This window comes from Cervus canadensis, chromosome 4 (genome assembly GCF_019320065.1).
Source record: "Cervus canadensis isolate Bull #8, Minnesota chromosome 4, ASM1932006v1, whole genome shotgun sequence".
Lineage (NCBI taxonomy): Eukaryota > Metazoa > Chordata > Mammalia > Artiodactyla > Cervidae > Cervus > Cervus canadensis.
Window position 1 is genome coordinate 68650087 of NC_057389.1, and position 22226 is coordinate 68672312.

General features: G+C 47.5%; 1 protein-coding gene across 2 annotated transcripts in view; it reads left to right on the plus strand.

Annotated features, from left to right (window-relative positions):
* COL23A1 (collagen type XXIII alpha 1 chain) overlaps nt 1–22226 on the plus strand; it is a 376188-nt gene that overhangs the window by 297032 nt on the left and 56930 nt on the right. For both annotated transcript variants that reach the window (XM_043465726.1, XM_043465727.1), the window contains exon 3: nt 10305–10349. In XM_043465726.1, the coding sequence (XP_043321661.1) occupies nt 10305–10349 (45 nt within the window). The remainder of the gene's footprint in view (nt 1–10304; nt 10350–22226) is intronic.

Consider the following 22226-nt stretch of genomic DNA (forward strand, 5'->3'; position numbering starts at 1 on the left):
GCCATCCACCAGCCCTAGCCCAGCCCCCCACCCAAGGTGGCCTCTGCTACTTTGACATGATGTTCAAGCAGGCTAACCAGGTCTGATCACTGGGGCAGTAGGGGTCTTCATTCACCTGGACAACCATCATAGTTCCAAACAAACCTTTGCCTTACAGCCCCAGCAGCCTGAGGCATTGCTTCTCCAAACTGCTTTGGGACCTTACAACAAGCCGTTGGGCTTACAAGTGTGATGGATGGTGAAGGATGAGCCTGCAGGACCTAAATGCCTTGAAGTGAGCTGTACTTGCTGAGCAAGAGACTGTGATTTTAATTCCTGGAGGACAGCGTGACCTCTGGAACCCAAACAGCCTGCCAGCTAGCCAGCCTCTCCCAGGGTCAGTGTCCCCTCCCAGAGTGCAGTGTCCCCCAGGCCATCCCAGAGGCATTCACAGGGTACACTGCCTCCCTCCTCCGAGGGACAGAGGGCCCTGTGAGGCCAAGCTGGAGACGAGCATGGTGGAAGTTTCCAGCTCCGAGGTTGGTCTGAAACTTGTAAAACAAATGATCTAGGGAGATGTTTTAATGATGTGGTCATAGAAGCTCAAATCCAGGAATTCCCCCTGCCTTCTACCCCCACAATGGCCCTGGGGCCCTGGGCAATCTTAGGGAACTCCAGGCTGAATGTCTAGGGGATTCAGAACCACTCTCTTCCTGGAGTCCTGGGAAGAAGGTCAGATAAAGGGGCCTCCAATGCCAGAGGACCGGGTCTGAAGACCTCGGAGGAGGTGGACACATTTGGGGACAGCCTTAATCACAGTAGCCAAGGAGTTTGGAGGACGGGCCCTGGAGTCACACAGACCTGCCACCTCCTTGCTATGTACCCTGGGGGACAACACCACTGTCCCGCATGACCACACAGTTCCAGGCTCTCAGCAGATGCTCAGTGGTATCGTGATAACTGTGCTGCCAGCAGCATTACCATGGTCTCCACTAGGCTGACCTGAGTTCACATTTCACTCTGGCCCTTGGTGCCTGAGAACCCAGGGAGCATTTCTTTTCTTTTGTTTTTAATTGTGGTAAAATACACATAATTTAAAATTTACAATTTTTAAGTATATAATTTAAGGGTATAAGGTACATTCGCATCATTGGGCAACCATCCATCTACAGAACTTGTTTCATCTTCCAAACCAAAACTCTGTCCCCATTAAACACTAATTCCCCATTCTCCTCACCCCACCCCTCCAGCCCCTGGCAATCACCGTTCTTTCTGTCTCTATGAATCTGACTACTCCAGATAACTCACATAAGTGGAATCATACAGTATTTTTCCTTTCGTGATTGGTTTATTTCACTCAGTATAATGTCATCAAAGTCCATCCATGTTGCAGTATGTGCAGGAATTTCGTTCCTTTTTAAGACTGAATAAAATTCCATCACACATATATATTGTAATAAATTTTGTTTATTCATTCACCCATGGATGGGCATTTAAGCTGCTTCCACCTTTTGCTGTTGCATCTGGGAAACTTTCTTGATTTCTCTGAGCCTCGGTTTTCCCAATATTTAGAGAAGAAAGAGTGGAGAGGATTTAAAACATTTTCAAAACTGAGTATAGATTCAATTAGATAAGTTACACAACAGCTCCTACCCTTAGGGACTTGCAGGTGGGAAGAGTGGGGGCTGGGTGGGGGAGGGTGGCTTAGTAACCGTTGGATCCAGGGGAAGCAAGAGAGGGAGAGGCCTGGGCAGGCTGGCCCTGGGTTGGCCCCAGGGTTGTGAGAGGACAGCAATAAGGCAGGCATTGCTGGAGGAGGCGTGCTCAGCGGAGGGAGGTGCCCAGAAGGATTGAGGGAGACCAGCAGGTCCTCAGTGCTCAGGCCTCCCTGGAGCCTGTCAGGGTTCAGGCCCCCTTTGAAGTGGGTCAGTGACACGAGTTCTCAAGTCCAACCAGAGGTCAGATTTTTATCAGTTAGAAACGATTCCACTTTGGCCTCAAAGGGTGCTTGAGAAAAGCATCATCCTCCCTGGAGTTACTTAACATGCAGACGGTTGTCACAAGCAGAGCCCTCACTAACCCATGCTATGCCTGAAACCTCAGGATTTGTTTCAGAAATCTCGTTTCCAGACCATTCTACCCATGCATCCTGATCCCCGGGTCCGCAGACCCACTGTAATCAGGTACATGGAAAGGCTCCAGACTGGCCCTGCTCTTGTGGGCTCAAGATCAGGGTGTAATTGAGGGTTCAGCCAGCCTCTGGACTCAAACCCTGCCCACTACCCCATACTTGAGCTAAACTGAAATATAGCTACCCTGTCTCAGGCTTTACGCACCTTGGGAAGCATGTAATCCAGTTACATCAAATACCCAGATGCTAATGCACCAGAGGCCCCTGTGTTATTTCTTTCAATCCCAAATAAGTCCCTCTTTTGTGCCCCCATGCTGGTGTGTCTGCTATCAACTCATCTGTTGAATAGTTCTGCAAGGCAGGCGTGGTTGCCATCACCCCTAAACTTTTATCCTTGTGGATTGGGAACCCAAAGCGCAGAGAGGTTAAACAGCTTCTTGTCAGTCATGTTTTTTCCCTTTCTGCACCAGCATCACCTGTGGGTGTCTGTTGCGCAAAGCCTCTGGAAAGAAGCTTTGCAGATGCCACCACAGCAGCACCCACTGTGAAACACCAGGGTCCCCACGACCACCAGCCCCTGATCCAGAGCTGTGTGGGTCACACAGAGGTGAGGACAGACTGAGTTGGTCTTCATCACCTGGAGACTCTCCAGCCAGGACTATTCTTACAAAAGCATCCTTGGGCAAGACCTTATATTCTCCATCTGTACATCAACAAGTTGATCAAGACAGATTCCCAGGTGCCTTCCAGGGCAGCCTGAGTGTCTGAGTCTGTGCCAGCAGAGGGAAACATTGTCCTACTGTGGAAATGAAGGAACAGAGGAAAACCAACAAGTGGAAACTCTGGGGCACACTGCTGGGCCGGAAGCCTGGTTTTGCTTGTTTGGAGAACATCTGAGCTGCAACCAGCTGGCCCAGCTTTCCCTGGGAGCCCAGGACAACATGCTGTAGGCCTGCCCAGATGCCGGGGGGTGGCCTATCTGCCCTGTTGCTCACCCCAGGGTGGCCACCCCTTCTGTTGCCAAGGCTGCCTGCCTGGGGGGTTGACATATCTGGCACAACTGCCCTTATACCTTAGGAATCACAGACTGATGATGAAGGGCTCCCCAAAGCACCAGCTGCGTGGCCTTGTATGCAGGCATATGTGCCAAGTCGCTTCAGTTGTGTCCAACTCTTTGTGACCCCATGGCCTATAGCCCACCAGGCTTTTCCATCCATGAGATTCTCCAGGCAAGAATACTGGAATGGGTTGCCATGCCATACTCCTCCAGAGTATCTTCCCGACCCAGGGATCGAACTCACGTCTCTTACATCCCCTGCATTGGCAGGTCATTCTTTACCACTAGCGCCACTTGGGAAGCCCATGTGGCCTTAGGTAGGCAAGTCCTTTAGCCTCACTTAGCCTCAGAGTTCCCCTCTGTACAAGGCATACGAGAGGGATGAGCAGGGAATAGTTGAGCTCCTTGGATGAGCCACAGGAGACCCCGAGCACAAAGGGTTCCAAGTTTATGTTTGCTAGATAAGTAACTGGAGTGGTGCCTAGTAGATGCTGAACCAGGACTTCTGCCCCTGACCAGCCCTCAGCACCTGACAATCCAGAAATTCATGAAGGGCCGTGCTTCCTGCCGTTCCACCCCACCACTGCCCCCACAACTGCAGGTTTCACCATGCAAGCTTCTTGTGTGCAAGGCCTGTCTGTTTGCAAAAGAAGCAGATCGGGAGACTAGTAGTCAGCATGAGGCTCAGCTCTGGCACTCCCCGCTCCCAGGGCCTCTATTTATCAAGCATGGCAGGCCTTAGCACCTGCATCTCCTGCCATGGGAAGAAAGGAGGAGGAAAAAGTATCCCTCATCTCAACAACCCTGGACATCAAATTAGGTCATCTTGCATCTCTTCTAAGCCATGGATCTCATTGGATTTGACAGTCTTTTAAAGAGAATGCCAAGAAATTGTGAGGAGGCAACTTAGGCTACACACAATGCAGACTGCAGGCTGCAGTGGACTATCTTCTGTTAGGGGGAGAACAAGCAAGGTATGGCAGGAAGGGTAGGTGGGAGAGGCTAGGTGTGGGGGCAGCCTTTGCCTGATGCCAATGAGGAAGAGGTCTCAGGTGTGGGGAAAGGAGGATGCTACAGACGGCTTCCATGTGATTTTTGGCTTGGCTTCATGGATACTGGTGATCCCCACACTTAGGTGAGAAGAGAACCCTGTCAGGGAGCACATGGAGAATTGGGAGGTGATTTTGGCTTTGGACATGTTGCCTTTCAATAGAATTATCCCGGAGGCAGTTGAAGGTTTGAGTGTGAATTTCAGAAGAGAGGGTCAACCAGCTGTCTATTTGTGAGCTGTTCACACAGAGGCTGCCGGGATCTGATTCGGACTGGCTGCAGAGGGTTCACAAGCAGCAGCCTCAGTCTCCTTCTTCACTTAGGCCATTTCAGTTGGGAGTCCTTTCCAGCCTGTCAGGCCTACAGCCCCACAGGCCACGTGCACTCATCAGTACCCACGTTCCTCACCCACTCCAGGCCTGCTGGGAGCTTCCCCCAAAGGCCCTGGGAAGCGGAGGCACCCCACCATGCCTGGACAGCTGCCTACCCACTTAACATCCTCCTTATTGGGCCTTCTGCCTAACTATGCCACCCAGAAGAACCACCCAGAAAAATCCGTTAGTTCAGCTCCCTCAGCAACAACAAATGTCTTCTTCATCTGGCTTGAGTTACCAGACAGAGAATATTGCAGTCATACCCCATAATGACCATCAGAAAACCATGGTGCTGCTTTAGCTTTCAGATCCAGGAAGAGCATGGCTTACTCTCCTACTCTTGGGCCCCTTTCCTGCTATGCCCCACACCTCAGTCTGAGGCCCAGGAGAGCCAAGCAGCCTTGTGGAGCCAATCACAGGCCAGCTATATTCTGGTGAGAGCAGAGAATCCGGGGGTCAGTTTGCTGGGCCTCTTCCCTCATACAGCCAGGGGAGCATGACCCCAGGTGTGCTGGTGGAGTTCCTGTTCCCACACCCTCACTCACCCTCCAGCACAGAGGATGCCCGGAAAGAACAGGCTAAACACCGACCAGCCTCACAGAGTTCCCAGGCACTGTCAGCCCCACAAAGGAGCTGGGAGGAGAGCAGGATGTATGTTCAGCCATGAGAGGTCTGAGGTGTTGGTGAGACACCCGCGTATAGGTGTTGGAGGCGGTTGGACGTGCAGTGTGATGTTCCAGGCCTTGGCTGAGATCATGGACCTGGAGGCTGCTTACACTGTTTACACTGCTGTGAGGGGCTGTTGTCAGTTATGGGGTGCCAGAATCTTAGCCTTGACGGTCAATACAGTCCTGGGCCATTCCAGCAAGAAACTCAAGGTCTCTGTCTGGTATCAGGAAAGCTCAAGGGCCTCAAGGGCTGTGTAACTGGTATGAATCTCTACTCTCCAAACTCAGGGGTGGGACTTCCCTGATGGTCCAGTGGTTAAAGAATCTGCCTGCCAGTGCAGAGGACACAGGTTCAGTCCCTGGTCTGGGAAGATTCCATATGCCTTGAGGCAGCTAAGCCCATATACCACAGCTACTTAGAGTCCCATGCTCCAGAGTCCAAGAGCTGCAACTACTAAAGCCTGTATACCCTAGAGCCTGTGCTCTGCCACAAGACAGTAGTAGCCCCCACTCACTGCAACTAGAGAAAGTCCATGCACATCAATTAAGACCCAGCGCAGCCAAAAATAAATAAATAAATCTTTATTTAAAAAAAAAAAACTCAGGGTTGCATCATTTTTATGGTCAGATGGTTTTAGACAAAGGTGCCAAGGCTACACAATGGGGAAAAGATAATCTCTTCAACAAATGCTATCAAGAAAAACTGGATATCCACATGCAAAAGAATGAAGTTGGGCCCTTACCGTATATTATACATAAAAATTAGCACAAAAGGTTAAAAGTTAAAATTAACTTAATGGTCAAATAGGTAAAAATGGACAAATTGGGCTACATCAAACTTTGAAACTTCTGGGACTTCCCTGGTGGTCCAGTGATTAAGAATTCACCTGACAATGCAAGGGACATGGGTTCAATCCCTGGTCTAGGAAGATTCCACATGCCGAGAGACAACTAAACCCATGCACCACAGCTGCTGAACCCACACTCTAGAGCCCATGGTCTGCAAGAAAAGAAGCCACCACAATGAGAAGCCCATGTGCCACAACTGGAGAAAGCCCAAGCACAGCAACAAAAACCCAGTTCAGCCAAAAATAAAATGAAATACATAAGTAAAATTTTAAGGAAACTTAAAACAGCAAAGGAAATTATCAACAGAGACAAAAGGCAACCTACAGAATGGGTGAAAATATTTGCAAACTCTATACCTAAAAATGGGTTAAAATCCAGAATATATATAAAGAACCCCAAAACAGCAATAGAGACTGAGACATAGAGAACAGACTTATGGACACAGTGGGCGAAGGAGAGGGTGGAGAAAATTGAGAGAGTAGCATTGAAATATACGTATTACCATATGTAAAATAAATAGCCTGTGGAAATTTGCTGTATGATGCAGGGAGCTCAATCCAGCGCTCCGTGACAATCTACTGGAGTGGGATGGGGTGGGAGGTGGGAGGAAGGTTGAAGAGGGAGGGAACATAGGTATACCTATGGCCGATTCATATTGATGTGTGGCAGAACCCAACACAACATTTTAAAGCAATTATCCTTCAACTGAAAATAAATAAATAGAAAACCCCTACAACTCAGCAACAAAAGAACAATTCAATTTAAAACTGGGCAAAAGATCTGAATAGACATTTCTTCAAAGAAGATATACAAATGGCTAACAGGTACACAACATCACTAATTATTAGAGAAATGCAAGTCAAAACTACAAGATATCACCTCATACCCATTAGGATGGCCACTATCAAAAAAAAAAAACAAGACAGAAAGTAACAAGTGTTGGCAAGGATGTAGAGAAATAACAAAACACATGTGCACTGTTGGTGGGGGATATAAAATAGTGTAGCCACTATAGAAAACAGAATAGCATTTCCTCAAAAAATTAAAAATAGAATTACCATATGATCCAGCAATTCTACTTGTGGGTGTGTATCCCAACCAGTTGAAAAAGGATCTTGAAGAGATACTTGCACACCCATGTTATTGCAGCGTTGTTCACAAGAGGTAGAAGAAACCCAAGTTCCATCAACTGATAAGATGAATGGTTGAAGACAGGACTTCCCTGGTGGTCCAGTGTTTAAAAATCTACCTTCTAATGCGGGGGATGAGGGTTCAATCTCTGGTCAGGGATCTAAGATCCCATATGCCCATGGGGCAACTGAGCCTACACACCACAGTTAGAGAGCCCATGTACCACAGTGAAGACCCAGAAAAGCAAAAAAAAAGATGAATGGATGAAGAAAATATGGCAGACACATACAACGGGCTATTGTTCAGTCGCTCTGTCCTGTCTGACTCTTGGCGATCCCATGGACTGCAGCATGCCAGGCTTCCCCGTCCTTCACTATTTCCCAGAGTTTGCTCAAATTCATCTCCATTGAGTTGAAGATGTCATCCAACCATCTCATCCTCTGTGGCCCCTTCACCTCCTGCCCTCAGTATTTCCCAGCCTCAGGGTCTTTTCCATCGAGTCAGCTCTTCACATCAGGTGACCAAAGTATTGGGGCTTCAGCTTCAGCATTAGTTCTTCCAAAGAATACCCAGGGTTGATTTCCTTTAGGACTGACTGGTTTGATCTCCTTGCTGTCCAAGGGACATTCAAGAGTCTTCTCCAACACCACAGTTCAAAAGCATCAATTCTTCAGCGCTTAGCCTTCTTTATAGTCCAACTCTCACATCCATACATGACTACTAGAAAAACCATAGCTTTGACTATACCAACCATTATTCAGCCTTAAAAAGGAAGAAGGACTTCCCTGGTGGTACAGTGGAGAAGAATCTGTCTGCCAATACAGGGGACACGTATTCGATCCTGTTCCAGGAAGATCCCACGTGCCACAGAGTAACGAAGCCTGTGCCGCACACCTCCTGATCCCACACTCTGGATCCCCATGCTCTGCAGCAACAGAAGCCACCGCAATGAGAAGCCCACACACCACAGCTGGAGAGTAGCCTCCCCTCACTGCAGCTAGAGAAAGCCCACGCGCCACAATGAAGACTCAGCGCAGGCAAAGATAAATAAAGTGTTGGTTGCTCAGTAGTGGCTGCCTCTTTGTGATCCTATGGACTGTAGCCCACCAGGCTCCTCTGTCCACGGGATTCTCCAGGCAAGAATACTGGAGTGGATTGCCATTCTCTTCTCCAGGGGATCTTCCTGACCCAGGGATCAAACCCGGGTCTCCTGCATTGCAGACAGATGCTTTACCATTTGAGCTATCCAGGAAGCCCACAAATGGGAGCGACTACCTGCTTAAAAATGAAGAGAACAGTAAAGGGAAACACACACAGGCACGCTAATTTCTCAGGGAGCCCTCCTACCGCAGACCTGCTTCATGGCTAGTCTCTGCCTCTGCTCTGGTTGTTCCAGGAATTTTTGAGGGGGTTTAAAGTTGGCTTTTTTTTTTTAAGTATTTTTTTGATGGGGACCATTTCTAAAGTTTATTGAATTTGTTATAATATTGCGTCTGTTCTATGTTTTAGTTTTTTGGCCCTGAGGCATGTGGGATCTTAGCTCCCCTACGAGGGATCAAACCTAAAACCCCTGCATTGGAAAGCAAAGTCCTGACCACTGGAACATCAGGGAAATCCCCTTAAAGTTTTACAGGAACGTGAAGTTGCGCAGTCGTGTCCGACTCTTTGTGACCTCATGGACTGTAGCCCGACCAGGCGCCTCTGTCCATGGGGATTTCCCAGCAAGAATACTGGAGTGGGTTGCCATGCCCTCCTCCAGGTTTACAGGAAAGGACAGTGCTTATGACACAGGCTGTTCCTCAGTTGCCTCCGGGCCCAGCCCAGAGCTGGGGGCGCAGTGGGGGGCAGGAGGAAGAGAGGTATAAATTACAATCTAGTGCCTGCGTCTTCATTTCTGCACACCTTCTCCAGCACCTGAGAAAACAGGAGAAAGAACCAGGGGGAGTTAGACTAACGAGGAGTGAAAACAGACAGGGAGGGGAAGGCAAGGAGGCATGAGTCCCGCCCTCCACTCCAAGGCCAGCTGAGCTATTCTCTGAGCCCTGCCGCCTGTTCCGGTACCCAGAGCCCTCTTCCTCTTCAGCATCTCGGTCACTCTGGTCTTGGGGGCTGATGTAGGCCCAGGGACAGAAGGCGAAGGCAGGATGGTCTACATCAGATTCGGAAAGTGCAAAAACATGTGGATGAGACTGGATACCAAAAAGCACATGCATCAGTGTGCACATTATGTGCAATAAATCACAAGAACTTTATGTGTCTCCTTAGAGCTGTGAGGAAGGGCAGGGAGGTGCCAAAGCATTTAGCGAACAGAGGAAGGAGGTAGGTGGATAGGATAGAGCCTGTTATCACTGAGTTTAAGCATCTGAGATGCCATGATAGTGTCTTTTGGAGAAGAGCATCAGATGGTAAAGAATCACCTGCAATGCGGAAGACCTGGGTTTGATCCCTGGGTTGGGAAGATCCCCTGGAGGAAGGCAAGGCAACCCACTCCAGTATTCTTGCCTGGAGAATGTCATGGACAGAGAAGCCTGGTGGGCTACAGTCCATGAGGTTGCAAAGAGTCAGACATGACAGAAGCAACTGAGCATGTACACTTGATAGTGTTTTTATGTGGTGTGCTGTCTCTGTTGTTTTATTTTAGTGAATATTAAAAAGCATTTGTCCAGGCTTTCGTAAGATAACTGCCATCCTCAGCCTTATTTTTCTTGTAAGTCTGAAGTTTCTCAGTGGCAGTCTCCTGCCTCAAGGGTTTCTAGGCAGTGTACATTTTTTAATGGGAAAGAACTTGTGAATGAAATAATAAACAGATAATTGAATAACTAAATGAATGAGTGGGGGATGAGAATGCAACCAGTAAGGACAATCCAGGGAGCAGAGTAAGGGAGGGGCAGGAGACAGAGCTTTCTTCACACTCCTCTCCACTCTCCCAGCCAGCAAGGTGGTGGGCAGGCTGTCCCCATGGCTGCTGCAATGCGTGTGAGTTGGGGGCAGCTGGCAGCAGGCAGGCTGTACCCAAGCCCACTGGCTTCCCATCTTAAAGAGTCCATCCTTGTTTTCCTGTCTAGGCCCCCCTGGACGGCGTGGCAAGCCCGGAAGAAGAGGTGATCCCGGTGAGTCCCAGGTTTTCTAGTTCCCAAACCTTGACCTGGAAGTCTGCCCTTGACCTGGAACCTGGCTGGAGGTGCCAGTCCCTGCACCAGCCCATAACTAAGGACCAGGTCTCTGTCTCCCCCTCCAATTCCAGCCACTGTCCCCAGAGCCTCAGTGGCCAGTGCTGCCTTCTTGGCTTCTTGACATCATTCCAGTGTTCCAATTCCAGTGACAGTCCCCTCTATGCTCTTGGCCACTCCCTGAAGCTCATTATCAGCCTCAGAAATTGTAATCCCCCATCTCCCACTCTGAAACGACCTCCTGTCTTTGTGGGAATAGATGGTGATCCCACACCCAGGGTGGCTACCCTGGGTTCTTTGACATAAGATGATTCTCCTCTGTGTCCCCATCCCTCCCCAGACCTGGCCGGTCCTTCCCTTGGCAGAGCCACCAGGAGAAGACCCCTTCACTTTCCTGCCATACAACCTGCAGACTCTCCTGCACTTGCTGCCAGCCTCCCTCCTGCCATCTTCCTTCCACCCAAAATGCACTCTCTGCTCATACCCTTTTCCCGACTCACCATGAAGCTTCCCTCGGAGGCTGCGCACCCCTGTCGGGCTCCCATCTCCTCCACCTTGCCTCTTCTCACTGCCACTCCACTCACATCATTTTGGCCAAAGGTTACCACTGACCTCCAGGTGGCCACACGGGCAGACGCAAGTGCACTGCTGTCTCTCTTTCTGAGCCTCATGTTGGCTGTTCCCCCGGGCCCCCCGCTGACTCTTGCCTGTGTTTTCTCCCACATCTCTGACCCCTTCTCATATACCTTTCCTATGGGACCCCACTTGCCTCTTAAATGGATTTAGCCTTCTTTCTCTCCCACCCCTTGGCTCTGGCACCCCCATAATGCTGATAATGCCCCTCTTCCTTCCTCTTGCCAAGTCATCCTCTCTGGACCCAGAGGTTGAACCTGGCCCCACTGAACGCAGCACCTCCCCTAGCCTGCTCTCATCCAGCTCCCCATTGCAGGGAGGGGATCTCCAGCCACCTGCTTCCCTATGCAGACATCCCTATGCAGACAAGGGGCATCCTCTGTGATCCCTCCCTCCCCACTCCCACACCAGACCTCCCATCTGTCCTCCTCAGTCTGTCTCAGCACAGTTCTCACCACTACTCCTCCCATGCCCCCTGCCTCCGGCTATGTCCAGGGTCCTCCCCTTCTGAACCTACACGCATATCCTCCTCCATCCAGATCTCTCCTCCTGTACGTGGACTGTTACCCCAAGTTCACTATTCTTTGTCCTTTTGGCCTAGCTCAAGCATCTCCTCCAAAAAGTCTTATCTAATCCCTCTGGCTGGGGATAACACCCCAAGTCTACAGCATGCAGTTAACAGCCTGGTGCAGAGGAGGCTCCAGGGAATGGAAATGCACAGAACAGTGAATGAATGAATGCACACGTGCTCAGCCCCTAGGCACCTTCATAAGGAGAGCATGGTGGTAACCATGCTCCACCATCAGGAGGACCCCAGGCAGACTGAATCTGGGAGAAACAAGGCAGGCTCTCTGTGAAGCTCAGATTCTTCTTCCTGGCCCTGGGCGTGGGCCTCTTGTCCCCTCCATTTGCTGCATGCTTACACCCGATCTAGTTCCTTACTAGATAAACTCCCCAGAGTTCACTGGCAGGAAATGCCTTTCATGGTACTCTGTTTGCTTTGACTTCCAGAAGCTGGAGACTATTTTGCATTTGATTACAATGGATTTTCTGTGTAATCACCCCCCCTGCACCACTGCCTGCCAAATACACACTTCATCACTCAGTTCTCATTGCTGCCCTCATAAAAGATTTTATTGCCTTTTATTGTAAGCTCCTGATGTCCCTTTTGGAAGAAAAAGAGGAATAGATAGTGACTTTTTTTAGGACAAAGCATATTACTCAACTTAAAAACTCATTAGAATTATGACTCCAGTTCATAACTGATCTAAAAGTCAAGGGAAAATCAAGGACTCAATGGACCCCTGACCCCGTGCTGTGTCCTCTCAAGTCCTTCATCTCATGTGATCCACACAGAGCTCTGCAAAAGATAAGAATTTGTTATTATCCCCATTTTGTTGATAAGGAAACTGATGCTTCAAGGGAAGAAAAGTCTTGTCTAAGGTCAGCTGCTGGGCAAGGGGTGGGCAGCAGCTCCTCCCCTTCACTGCCCTTTCCCACGCGATGCCCTGATGGTCTGCCTGTCATAGAATGGTGTGAGTAGCACAGAGCAGATGTCCCTCTCTGATTAACTTTGGCTGGGCCTCGTGTTTATTTCTAGATAGTTTCACATACATGCAGCTCTTGGCTTTGGGTCCTTCCCCTGTACAAACCAGGCTTTTCTTGAGCCCCAGGGAGATAGGTTTTTGTTTGTTTGTTTGTTTGCCTGGTGGGACAATATCTGGTTGAGAGGGTTTTTCGCTGCTGCTGCAGACAGAACTGACCCAACCCACCTGTGGAGATGGGGCCTCTCCATCTCCCAGTGGGAGCCTTTGCCTGGAATATACTTCACAGGTCCTTCAGTGTTTTTGTATGTTTATCATAATAGAACGGATTTTTCGTCTCCCCAGTAGCCTATTTCTCAGCTGGGAAAGCCCAGCAGTATCCTTGGGATCCTCTTTCTAGGGAACTTAAGCAGGATTTTTTTCTCCTTCCGGATTCCCCTTTCTCCATGAGCATCGATCAGTCTTTTCCTGGCTCCCCCAGCCCTAGATCCCTCCCTCGGTCCCAGAACTCCCTGAAGTGCTGGTGGTCTGCTCTGCAAACATGTCCTTCTCCACCAAAGTATGGGCTCCTCAGAGCAGGAGTTTGACCCCAGGCACTAAAGAGATGGCCAATAAATGCTTATTGACAGGAAATAGGGAGGAAAGGGAGGAGAGAGAGAGACAAAGAGGGACTGATGGGCAAATGAAGGAAAAAGGGTTAGGAGGCAGGAAGGGACAAGGATGAAATTTTGCTTGGCTGTGCTAAACCTACAGAGACAGATGGAGCCACTCACCAGATCTCTGCAGGTGCCAGCCTTAGATCAGCAGTTTTAGTGTTAGGGTTTTCTATCCACCCTGGTCCTAAGAAACCCTTTCTAAAAATACAGCAGAAGCACTGCCGGAATGGTAGAGTAAGGACCTCTGAAAATCAAGTCCTCCATAAAAGCCGCAAGAACTCTAGGAAGAAAGTGACCTTTTCCGAATTCTGAAAATCAATGTCTGGTAACAACCTAAGAAATGTTAATTTTATAAAAAAAGGTCTGAACCTTGCTGAGAGCAGTGAGGTTTGTAGCTTTTTAATTTACCCATCTCCCCAGCCCCATGGTAACCCTAAAACCATCACCGCCTCACAGTCACAGTACCTGTGAAAACGAGCAGCCACTGGAGGTGGCAGAACAAGTTTGAAGCTCCTCAAATGCTCATTCTCCAAAAATTGTCACTGTCAGCTCCCTGGAAAAGCCCATACACATGACTTATCTTTTTTTTGAACTGATGCAGAGCTCACTCACTGGGAAAAGCCATAGCCTAAGAGTGTTTGCCAGAAACACTCAGCAACAATCGTTTAACATTGCAGCTGCCTAAGGTGGCAATACCAGTTGGAGCAAACAAGAAGCTGACACAGCAACTTAAATGAAAATCAAAGGGATGAACTGTCCAAAGAAGCTTTAAAATGCTCCAACATATACCTGGGGATCTAGAATACACATGCCTGTGTAGGGAAAGACCTAAAAGAACCCCAGTCTCTCATCTCTCGCTGACCTTGAGGCTCCATTCAAGCAAAAAGTGAAGGCAAAGGCAGAATTGTAACCTGATAGAGTGTTGAAATTATGCTCAACACACACAAAGAGTCCCTTGGCACAAAATGGGAGATCTACCAGTTCAAGGCATTAAAGAAAACCTCTGTCTTAAGCTGACAATTAAGCAAACCAAGCAGAGAATTCAGTAACTGCCATGACAAAGAGTACACATTTCAGAGAATTAGCTCAGAAAAGCCCCTGAACAAACAACAACAACAAACTCTGGAAAGCAGAAGGAGTATCTAGTTTCTAGAGTGGCCATATCAGACTATTTGAAGTGCTGTTTTTAACAAAAATTATGAGACACACAAAGATATAAGAAAGTGTGGCAAGGAGGGGGAAAAGGGGAAAAAAGCAGTTAAACTGTCAGTGAGTAAGCCCAGATGAACTTACTAGACAAAGATTTTATAATGGCTATTACAAATATTTTCAAAGAACTAAATGAAATCATGTCTAAATAATTAAAAGAAACTATAAAAAGTATGTACTGCCAAATTTATCAATATAAAGAAAGTATTTTTAAAGGAACAAAATAGAAATTCTGAAGCTGTAAAGTACAATACTAAAATGATTAATTCACTAATGGGGCTCAAAAGTAGATTTGGGCTGGCAGAAGAACCAGCAAACTTGAAGATACATCAATTGAGATGATCCTGTCTAAGGAAGAGTGCTTTCTCCATACACACATGAAAGAAAGAATCTTAAAAGCAGTGAAAGAACAATGACTCATCACAGAAACGGAATCCTTGATAAGATTAATAGCTGATTTCTTATCAGAAACCACAAAAGTCAAAAGGTAGTTGGTATGACATAATCGAAGTGATGGGAAAAAAGAAAAAATTGTCAACAAAGAGCTCTATAACAAGAAAAGCTATTCTTGTAAAGTGAAAGAGAAAATAAGACATGCCCAGGAAAGCAAAAATGAAGAGAATTCATCACTAGCAGTCTGCTGTACAAGAAATATTAAAGGGATTCCTTAAGTCTAAAATTAAGGGACATTAGACAGTAATTTAAATCCACACACAGAATTAAAGAGTTTCAATGTGATAACAGATAAATATGAAAGACAATATAATTTTTTTTTTCATTTTTCACTGCACTGTGTGGCATATGGGATCTTAGTTCCTCAACCAGGGATCAAACCCACACCCCCTGCAGCGGACCCAGGTTCAATCCCTTGCGAAAAATTAAGACCCCACATGCTGCATCATGCAGGCAAAAAAAAAGATATAAGACATATAGAAATTAAGTAGTAAATTGATACACATAAGTCCTACCTTCTAAGAAATTATACTAAACATAAATAGATTTTTCTGTAGATCTAAGAAACAGACCCAGACATATTACAGCAAAATACTGAAGGTCAAAGAGGGAGTCTTGAAAGCAGCAAGAGAGAAATGACTCATCCATACAAGAGAACTTCAATAACATTAAAACCCTGACTTCCCACCAGAAATAGTAGAGGCTAGAAGGCAATGGGATGACCTGACCTATTCAAATGACTAAAAAAAAACCCATCAACCTAGAAGCTTATGTCCAGCAAAACTGTCTTTCAAAAATGAAAGGTAGGGCTTCCCCAGTGGCTCAGCAGGAAGAATCATTCTGCCAATGCAGGAGACTTGGGTGTGATCCCTGATCCAGGAAGATCCCACATGCCACAGAGCAACTAAGCCTGTGCACCACAACTATTGGGCCTGTGTCTAAAGCCTGGGAGCCACAACTGCTGAACCCCATTCGCGCTAGAGCCTGTGCTCCACCTCAATGAGAAGCCCACACACCACAACTAGAGAGTAGCCCCTGCTTGCTGCATCTAGAGAAAACTCCTCAGAGCAATGAAGACCCAGCACAACCAAAAATAAAAATAAATACATACATACATAAAATTATTTTTAAAAGACACATTCTGCCAGTCAGAATGGTTGCTATCCAAAAGTCTACAAGCAATAAATGCTGGGGAGAGTGTGGCGGAAAGGGAACCCTCTTACACTGTTGGTGGGAATGAAAACTAGTACAGCCACTATGGAGAACAGTTTGGAGATTCCTTAAAAAACTGGAAATAGAACTGCCATATGGCCCAGCAATCCCACTCCTGCACATACACGCCAAGGAAACCAGAACTGAAAGAGACACATGTAGCCCAGTGTTCATCACAGCACTGTTTATAATAGCCAGGACATGGAAGCAACCTAGATGCCCATCAGCAGACGAATGGATAAGAAAGCTGTGGTACATATACACAATGGAATATTACTCAGCCATTAAAAGGAATACATTTGAATCAGTTCTAATGAGATGGATGAAACTGGAGCTCATTATACAGAGTGAAGTAAGCCAGAAAGATAAAGACCAATACAGAATACTAATGCATATATACGGGATTTAGAAAGATGATAATGATAACCCTATATGCAAGACAGAAAAAGAGACACAGATGTATAGAACAGACTTTTGGACACTATGGGAGAAGGCGAGGGTGGGATGACCTGAGAGAACAGCATTGAAACATGTATATTATCAAGTGTGAAACAGATCGCCAGTCCAGGTTGGATGCATGAGACAAGTGCTCGGGGCTGGTGCACTGGGATGACCCAGAGGGATGGGATGGGGAGGGTGGTGGGAGGGGGGTTCAGGATGGGGAACACATGTAAATCCATGGCTGATTCATGTCAATGTATGGCAAAAACCACTACAATATTGTAAATTAATTAGCCTCCAACTAATAAAAATAAATGAAAAAAAAAAAGACACATTCTGTTTTTTTAAAATATGAAGGATAAGGAAAATTTTGCTTTATTGACTACACCAAAGCCTTTGACTGTGTAGATCACAACAAACTGTGGAAAATTCTTAAAGAGATGGGAATACCAGACCACCTGATCTGCTTCCTGAGAAATCTATATGCAGGTCAAGAAGCAACAGTTAGAACTGGACATGGAACAATGGACTGGTTCCAAATTGGGAAAGGAGTACATCAAGGCTGTATATTGTCACCCTGCTTATTTAACTTATATGCAGAGTACATCATGTGAAATGCTGGGCTGGATGAAGCACAAGCTGGAATCAAGACTGCTGGCAGATATATCAATAACCTCAGATATGCAGATGGCACCACCCTTATGGCAGAAAGCGAAGAACTAAAGAGCCTCTTGATGAAAGTGAAAGAGGAGAGTGAAAAAGTTGGCTTAAAACTCAACATTCAGAAAACAAAGATCATGGCATCCAGTCCCATCACTTCATGGCAAATAGATGGGGAAACAATATGACAAACTTTATGTTTTGTCACATTTTATGTTTTATATAAATATAAACTTTATATTTTATATAAATGGGGAAATAAAGTGACAAACTTTATATTTTGAAGCTCCAAAATCACTGCAGATGGTGACTGCAGCCATGAAATTCAGACGCTTGCTCCTTGGAAGAAAAGTTATGACCAACCTAGACAGCATATTAAAAAGCAGTATCATTACTTTACCAGCAAAGGTCCATCTAGTCATAGCTATGGTTTTCTAGTAGTCATGTATGGATGTGAGAGTTGGACTATAAAAAAAGCTGAGTGCCAAAGAATTGATGCTTTTGAACTGTGGTGTTGGAGAAGACTCTTGAGAGTCCCTTGGACTGCAAGGAGATCCAACCAGTCATTCCTAAAGGAACTGAGTCCTGAATATTCATTGGAAGGACTGATGCTAAAGCTGAAACTCCAATACTTTGGCCACCTGATGTGAAGAACCAACTCATTGGAAAATACCCTGATGCTGGGAAAGATTGAAGGCGGGAGGAGAAGGGGACGACAGAGGATGAGATGGTTGGATGGCATCACTGACTCGATGGACCTGAGTTTGATTAAGCTCTAGGAGTTGGTGATGGACAGGGAAGCCTGGTGTGCTGCAGTCCATGGGGTTGCAAAGAGTCAGACATGACTGAGCGACTGAACTGAACTGAAGACTAGTTTCTTTTTTTCTTTAATCCGATGAGTTTACTTTTCACTTAGACTTCTAATTCGCATGACTGCCTTTCCTGCACAGAGTCTGAATAGGGTGATTGCCAGAGCAAACCTCCATGCCAAAATGCTGGAGACCCATCTCAGGTGCCGTTTCAAAACGAGACTCTTCAAACCTGTTGTGCAGTCAGTGTTTGTTCGGCAACATGAGCCAAACAATGGAAAACCACCATCTGTGTTTCTCTTCTTTCTGTGTGTCTGCGTGTGTGTCTTCATAGAATGCCTATGTGTGTTAGAAAGAGAAAGAATGCGGTAATGTAATTGCAGCCAGCATTGGGTTTTGGTGCCTCCTCTGTGCCACTGTTGTCCTGGGTACTTTATGTACACACAGTATCTTACTCAGTCCTCCTAGCAGTCCAGAGAAGCAGGAATTGTTACTCCCCATGTTTCTCCCAAGCAGACTTGGTTCAAGGTCTAGAGCTCATGAGCTGGAGAGCCAAGTTCTAAGGCCTCCACACTCCCTGGCAGTAGTGGCCTGATTAAATCCAGGGCCTGAGGCCTGACCTAAGTGCTTGGCTTGCTGACTCAGTACTGGCTCTGGATTTGCCAGTGTCCAAGCCTCATTTCATCTACCTGCAAACTCGGTTCAAAAGCCTTGGACCACTCTGCTCCCCTGGGGAAAGCCCCAGAGAAGCATGGCTGAAGGTCATTTCCTCATGGGTCAGTGGGCTTCCAAGAGTAAAGAGCCAGGCCCTGTAACCCGAGCTTCTGAGTGGGAAGAGGCAGAGGGCTGGATAGGAGCCAGAGCCTGTTGGGCAGAGTGGGAGTCAGTAGTCCAGGCACAGGCCAGAGGGGCAGGTGTGGGTTGTGAGCAGGGACAGTGACCCCAGCAGCCTTATGCACTAAGGCCAGCCCCACCTCCAAGTGTGCAGGCCACGTACGTGCCAGACTGTGGGAATTCTTCCCAGTTTGCTTTTCTGGAAATACAGCCTTTGGGTAACACTCAGGAAATAATCATCCCCAGAAGGGCTAAGAGCTCTAGGTAGGTAGGCATTGTAGGCCCCAAGCCCTCTGCCCACCTCTGCTTGGCTGTTAAAGAGCAGTTCCTGAACCCTTCTAACCCCAAGGTATGAGAAGACTTGGCTCCCCCTCTGGGAAACCTTGTCCCTGTCCGGCTGTATTGGTTCAGTTAAAGAGGCTCCAAAACCATTGAACCCTCTGCTCCCTCAGACCCATTTTATTCCCCACATTATCTGGCTCCCGTTAATTGCTCCCACATTCCCAGTAGCAAATAAAGCGTTCAGCCAATGCCTGAAACACATACTTGAAAACTGTGTGCAGAGTGGGGCCAGGCCCTGGCCGGACCACCTCATGGCCTCCTGGAGACCCTGCAGCCAGCCTCACTTTCTAAGCAGGGAAGCCCCTGGACAGCCCGAGCCAAGCCTTCCACCCCACATGTGACTCTTGACTGGCCAGCAAGTCCATCTCCAGAGGCTGCTGGCAGCCACTGCACAAATCCTGTACAGTTTGCCCTCCATGGAGTTAACCAACCACGTATCAGAATTTTAATTTCCAGAAGGTTTCAAAAGGCAAAACTTGAATTTCCTGTGCGTCAGCAACTATTTACATAGTATTTACACTGTGTTTACATTGTGTGAGGTTTGACAAGTAATCTAGAAATGCTGTCAAATATACAAGAGGATTGCGTAGGTTATATGCAACTATAACTATTTTATACAAGGGATTTGAGCATCCTTGGATTTGGGTATCTTGGGGAGTCATGGAACCATTCCCAACCTTAGATATCACGATTGACTATACAATGAAGTCAGGAGTCGAGGGCTCAGCTCTCCTGACCTTCTCCCCTCTCATCCATTCAGCATGTATTTACAAAGTGCTTGTGTCTGCCAGGCCCTGTTCTAGGCCTCAGGGAAATGGTGGGAAGCCAGATACACAGAGTCCCAGCTCTCAGGGAGCTGCCTTGCTGGTGGGGCTGACAGACAATAAACAAAACAAACATAAGTGGATTTCAGGAGTAAAGACTGTGATAAGGGCTTGGAAGAAAATAGCAGGCAGCTGTGATGGAAACACGAGCCAAAGGTGAGGAGATGTCTTCAGTTTCACGGTTGTGAAGGCAGGCGTGAATGTCCTGGGGCTGAAGAGAGCTGGGTCCTCGGTGAACTGAGAGACAAGTGAGACCCAGTGCGTAGCTAAGCGTGATAGAGCAAGTGCCAGGGCCGCACCGGCGTGCTGAGTCTCCTGAGAGTCTAACTGTTGTTATTCCATGTGAATGGGAAGCCCTGGGAAGGGGTGAGCATTTTTAAAAGCCCCTCTGGGTTTCCCTGGTGGCTCAGATGGTAAAGAATCTGCCTGCAATGCAGGAGGCCTGGGTTCAGTCCCTGGATGGGGACGATTCCCTGGAGGAGGACATGGCAACCCACTCCAGTATTCTTGCCTGGAGAATTCCATGGACAGAGGAGTCTGGTGGGCTACAGTCCATGGGGTCAAAGAGAGTCAGACACAACTGAGCGACTACGCGCTGGTTGGTGGGATTGAGGTGCCCAGAAGAATGAGGTTGTAATGCTAGTGCCAGTGCTGAGTGATGGTGACTGGTGATGTGGTGCCAGAAGGGCTCATGAGAGGTGATGGTGTGTTTAAAGTCTCTCAGCTGGCTAGAGGGTTTCCCTGATAATTCAGATGGTAAAGAATCCTTCTGCAATGCAGGAGACCCAGTTAGATTCCTGGGTCAAGAAGATCCCTTGGAGACGGGATGGGCTGCCCACTCCAGTATTTCTGGGCTTCCCTTGTGGCTCAGCTGGTAAAGAATCCGCCTGCAGTGCAGGAGACCTGGGTTCGATCCCTGGGTTGGGAAGATCCCCTGGAGAAGGGAAAAGCTACCCACTCCAGTATTCTGGCCTGGAGAATTCCATGGACTGTATAGTCCATGGGGTCACAAAGAGCGGGACACCACTGAGTGGCTTTCACTTCACTTCACTTCAGCTGGGCTAGATGTGTCCTGTCCCACCAGTGATGGGACCGGTCTCTGGAATGCTGCCATTTCCACCCTGGCCACTCTTCTGGGGATGGTGGGAGGTGCTGTGGGTTTGGGGTCCCACAGCTCTGCTTCCAGCCTGAACTGCTCCGCACTAGCTAAGTGACTTCAGACATGCCACACACCCTCTCAGGGACCTCAGGGGACATTCGGTGAATGTAAGAGCTCTTTCTGCTGAAATAGTTTGCCCTTTGTTAGACTTGAAGTCAGGCTGCCTGGATCATGCTGGGTTCCAGCAGGCCATGACCAAGGTATAATAACCTTTCTGAGCCTCAGTTTTTTCACCTGTAAAATGTGCAAGTGTAGTGGCAGCAGGGGTTAAATGAGATGTTTGAGGAAAGGAGATAGTGGAGTTCTCAGAGCATGATAAGCCCTAAGTGACTGATGGATACTTTTTCTTTTTTTTTCTTATTTTTGAGAGAATTCATTTTTAAGCTTTTGTTTTATATCAAAGTATAGCCAATTAACAATGTGGTGATAGTTTCGGGTGGGCAGCATAGAGACTCAGCCATGCATATACATGTATCCATTCTCTCCCAAACTCCCCTCCCATCCAGCCTGCCACATAACATTGCACAGAGCGCCCTGTGCTACCCAGCAGGACCCTGCTGGTCATCCATCCTAAATATAGCAGTGTGTGCATGTTATCCCAAACTCCCTGACCATCCCTTCCCCCATTCTTCCCACTTAGCAAGTTTGTTCTCTAAGTCTGTGAGTATTTCTGTTTTAAGGATAAGTTCATCTGTATCATTTCTTTATAGATTCCACATATAAAGGATAGCATACGATATTTCTCCGTCCCTGTCTGACTTACTTCACTCAATATGACAGTCTCTAGGTTCATCCATGTTGCTACAAATGGCATTGTCTCATTCTTTATAATGGCTGAGTAATATTCAGTTGTATATATCTTCTTTATCCATTCCTCTGTTGATGGACATTTAGGTTCCCTCCATGTCTTGTGCTGTGCTTAGTCGCTCAGTCATGTCCGATTCTTTGTGACCCCATGGACTGTAGCCTTCCAGGCTCCTCTGTCCATGGGGATTCGCCAGACAAGAGTACTGGAGTGGGTTGCCATGCCCTCCTCCAGAG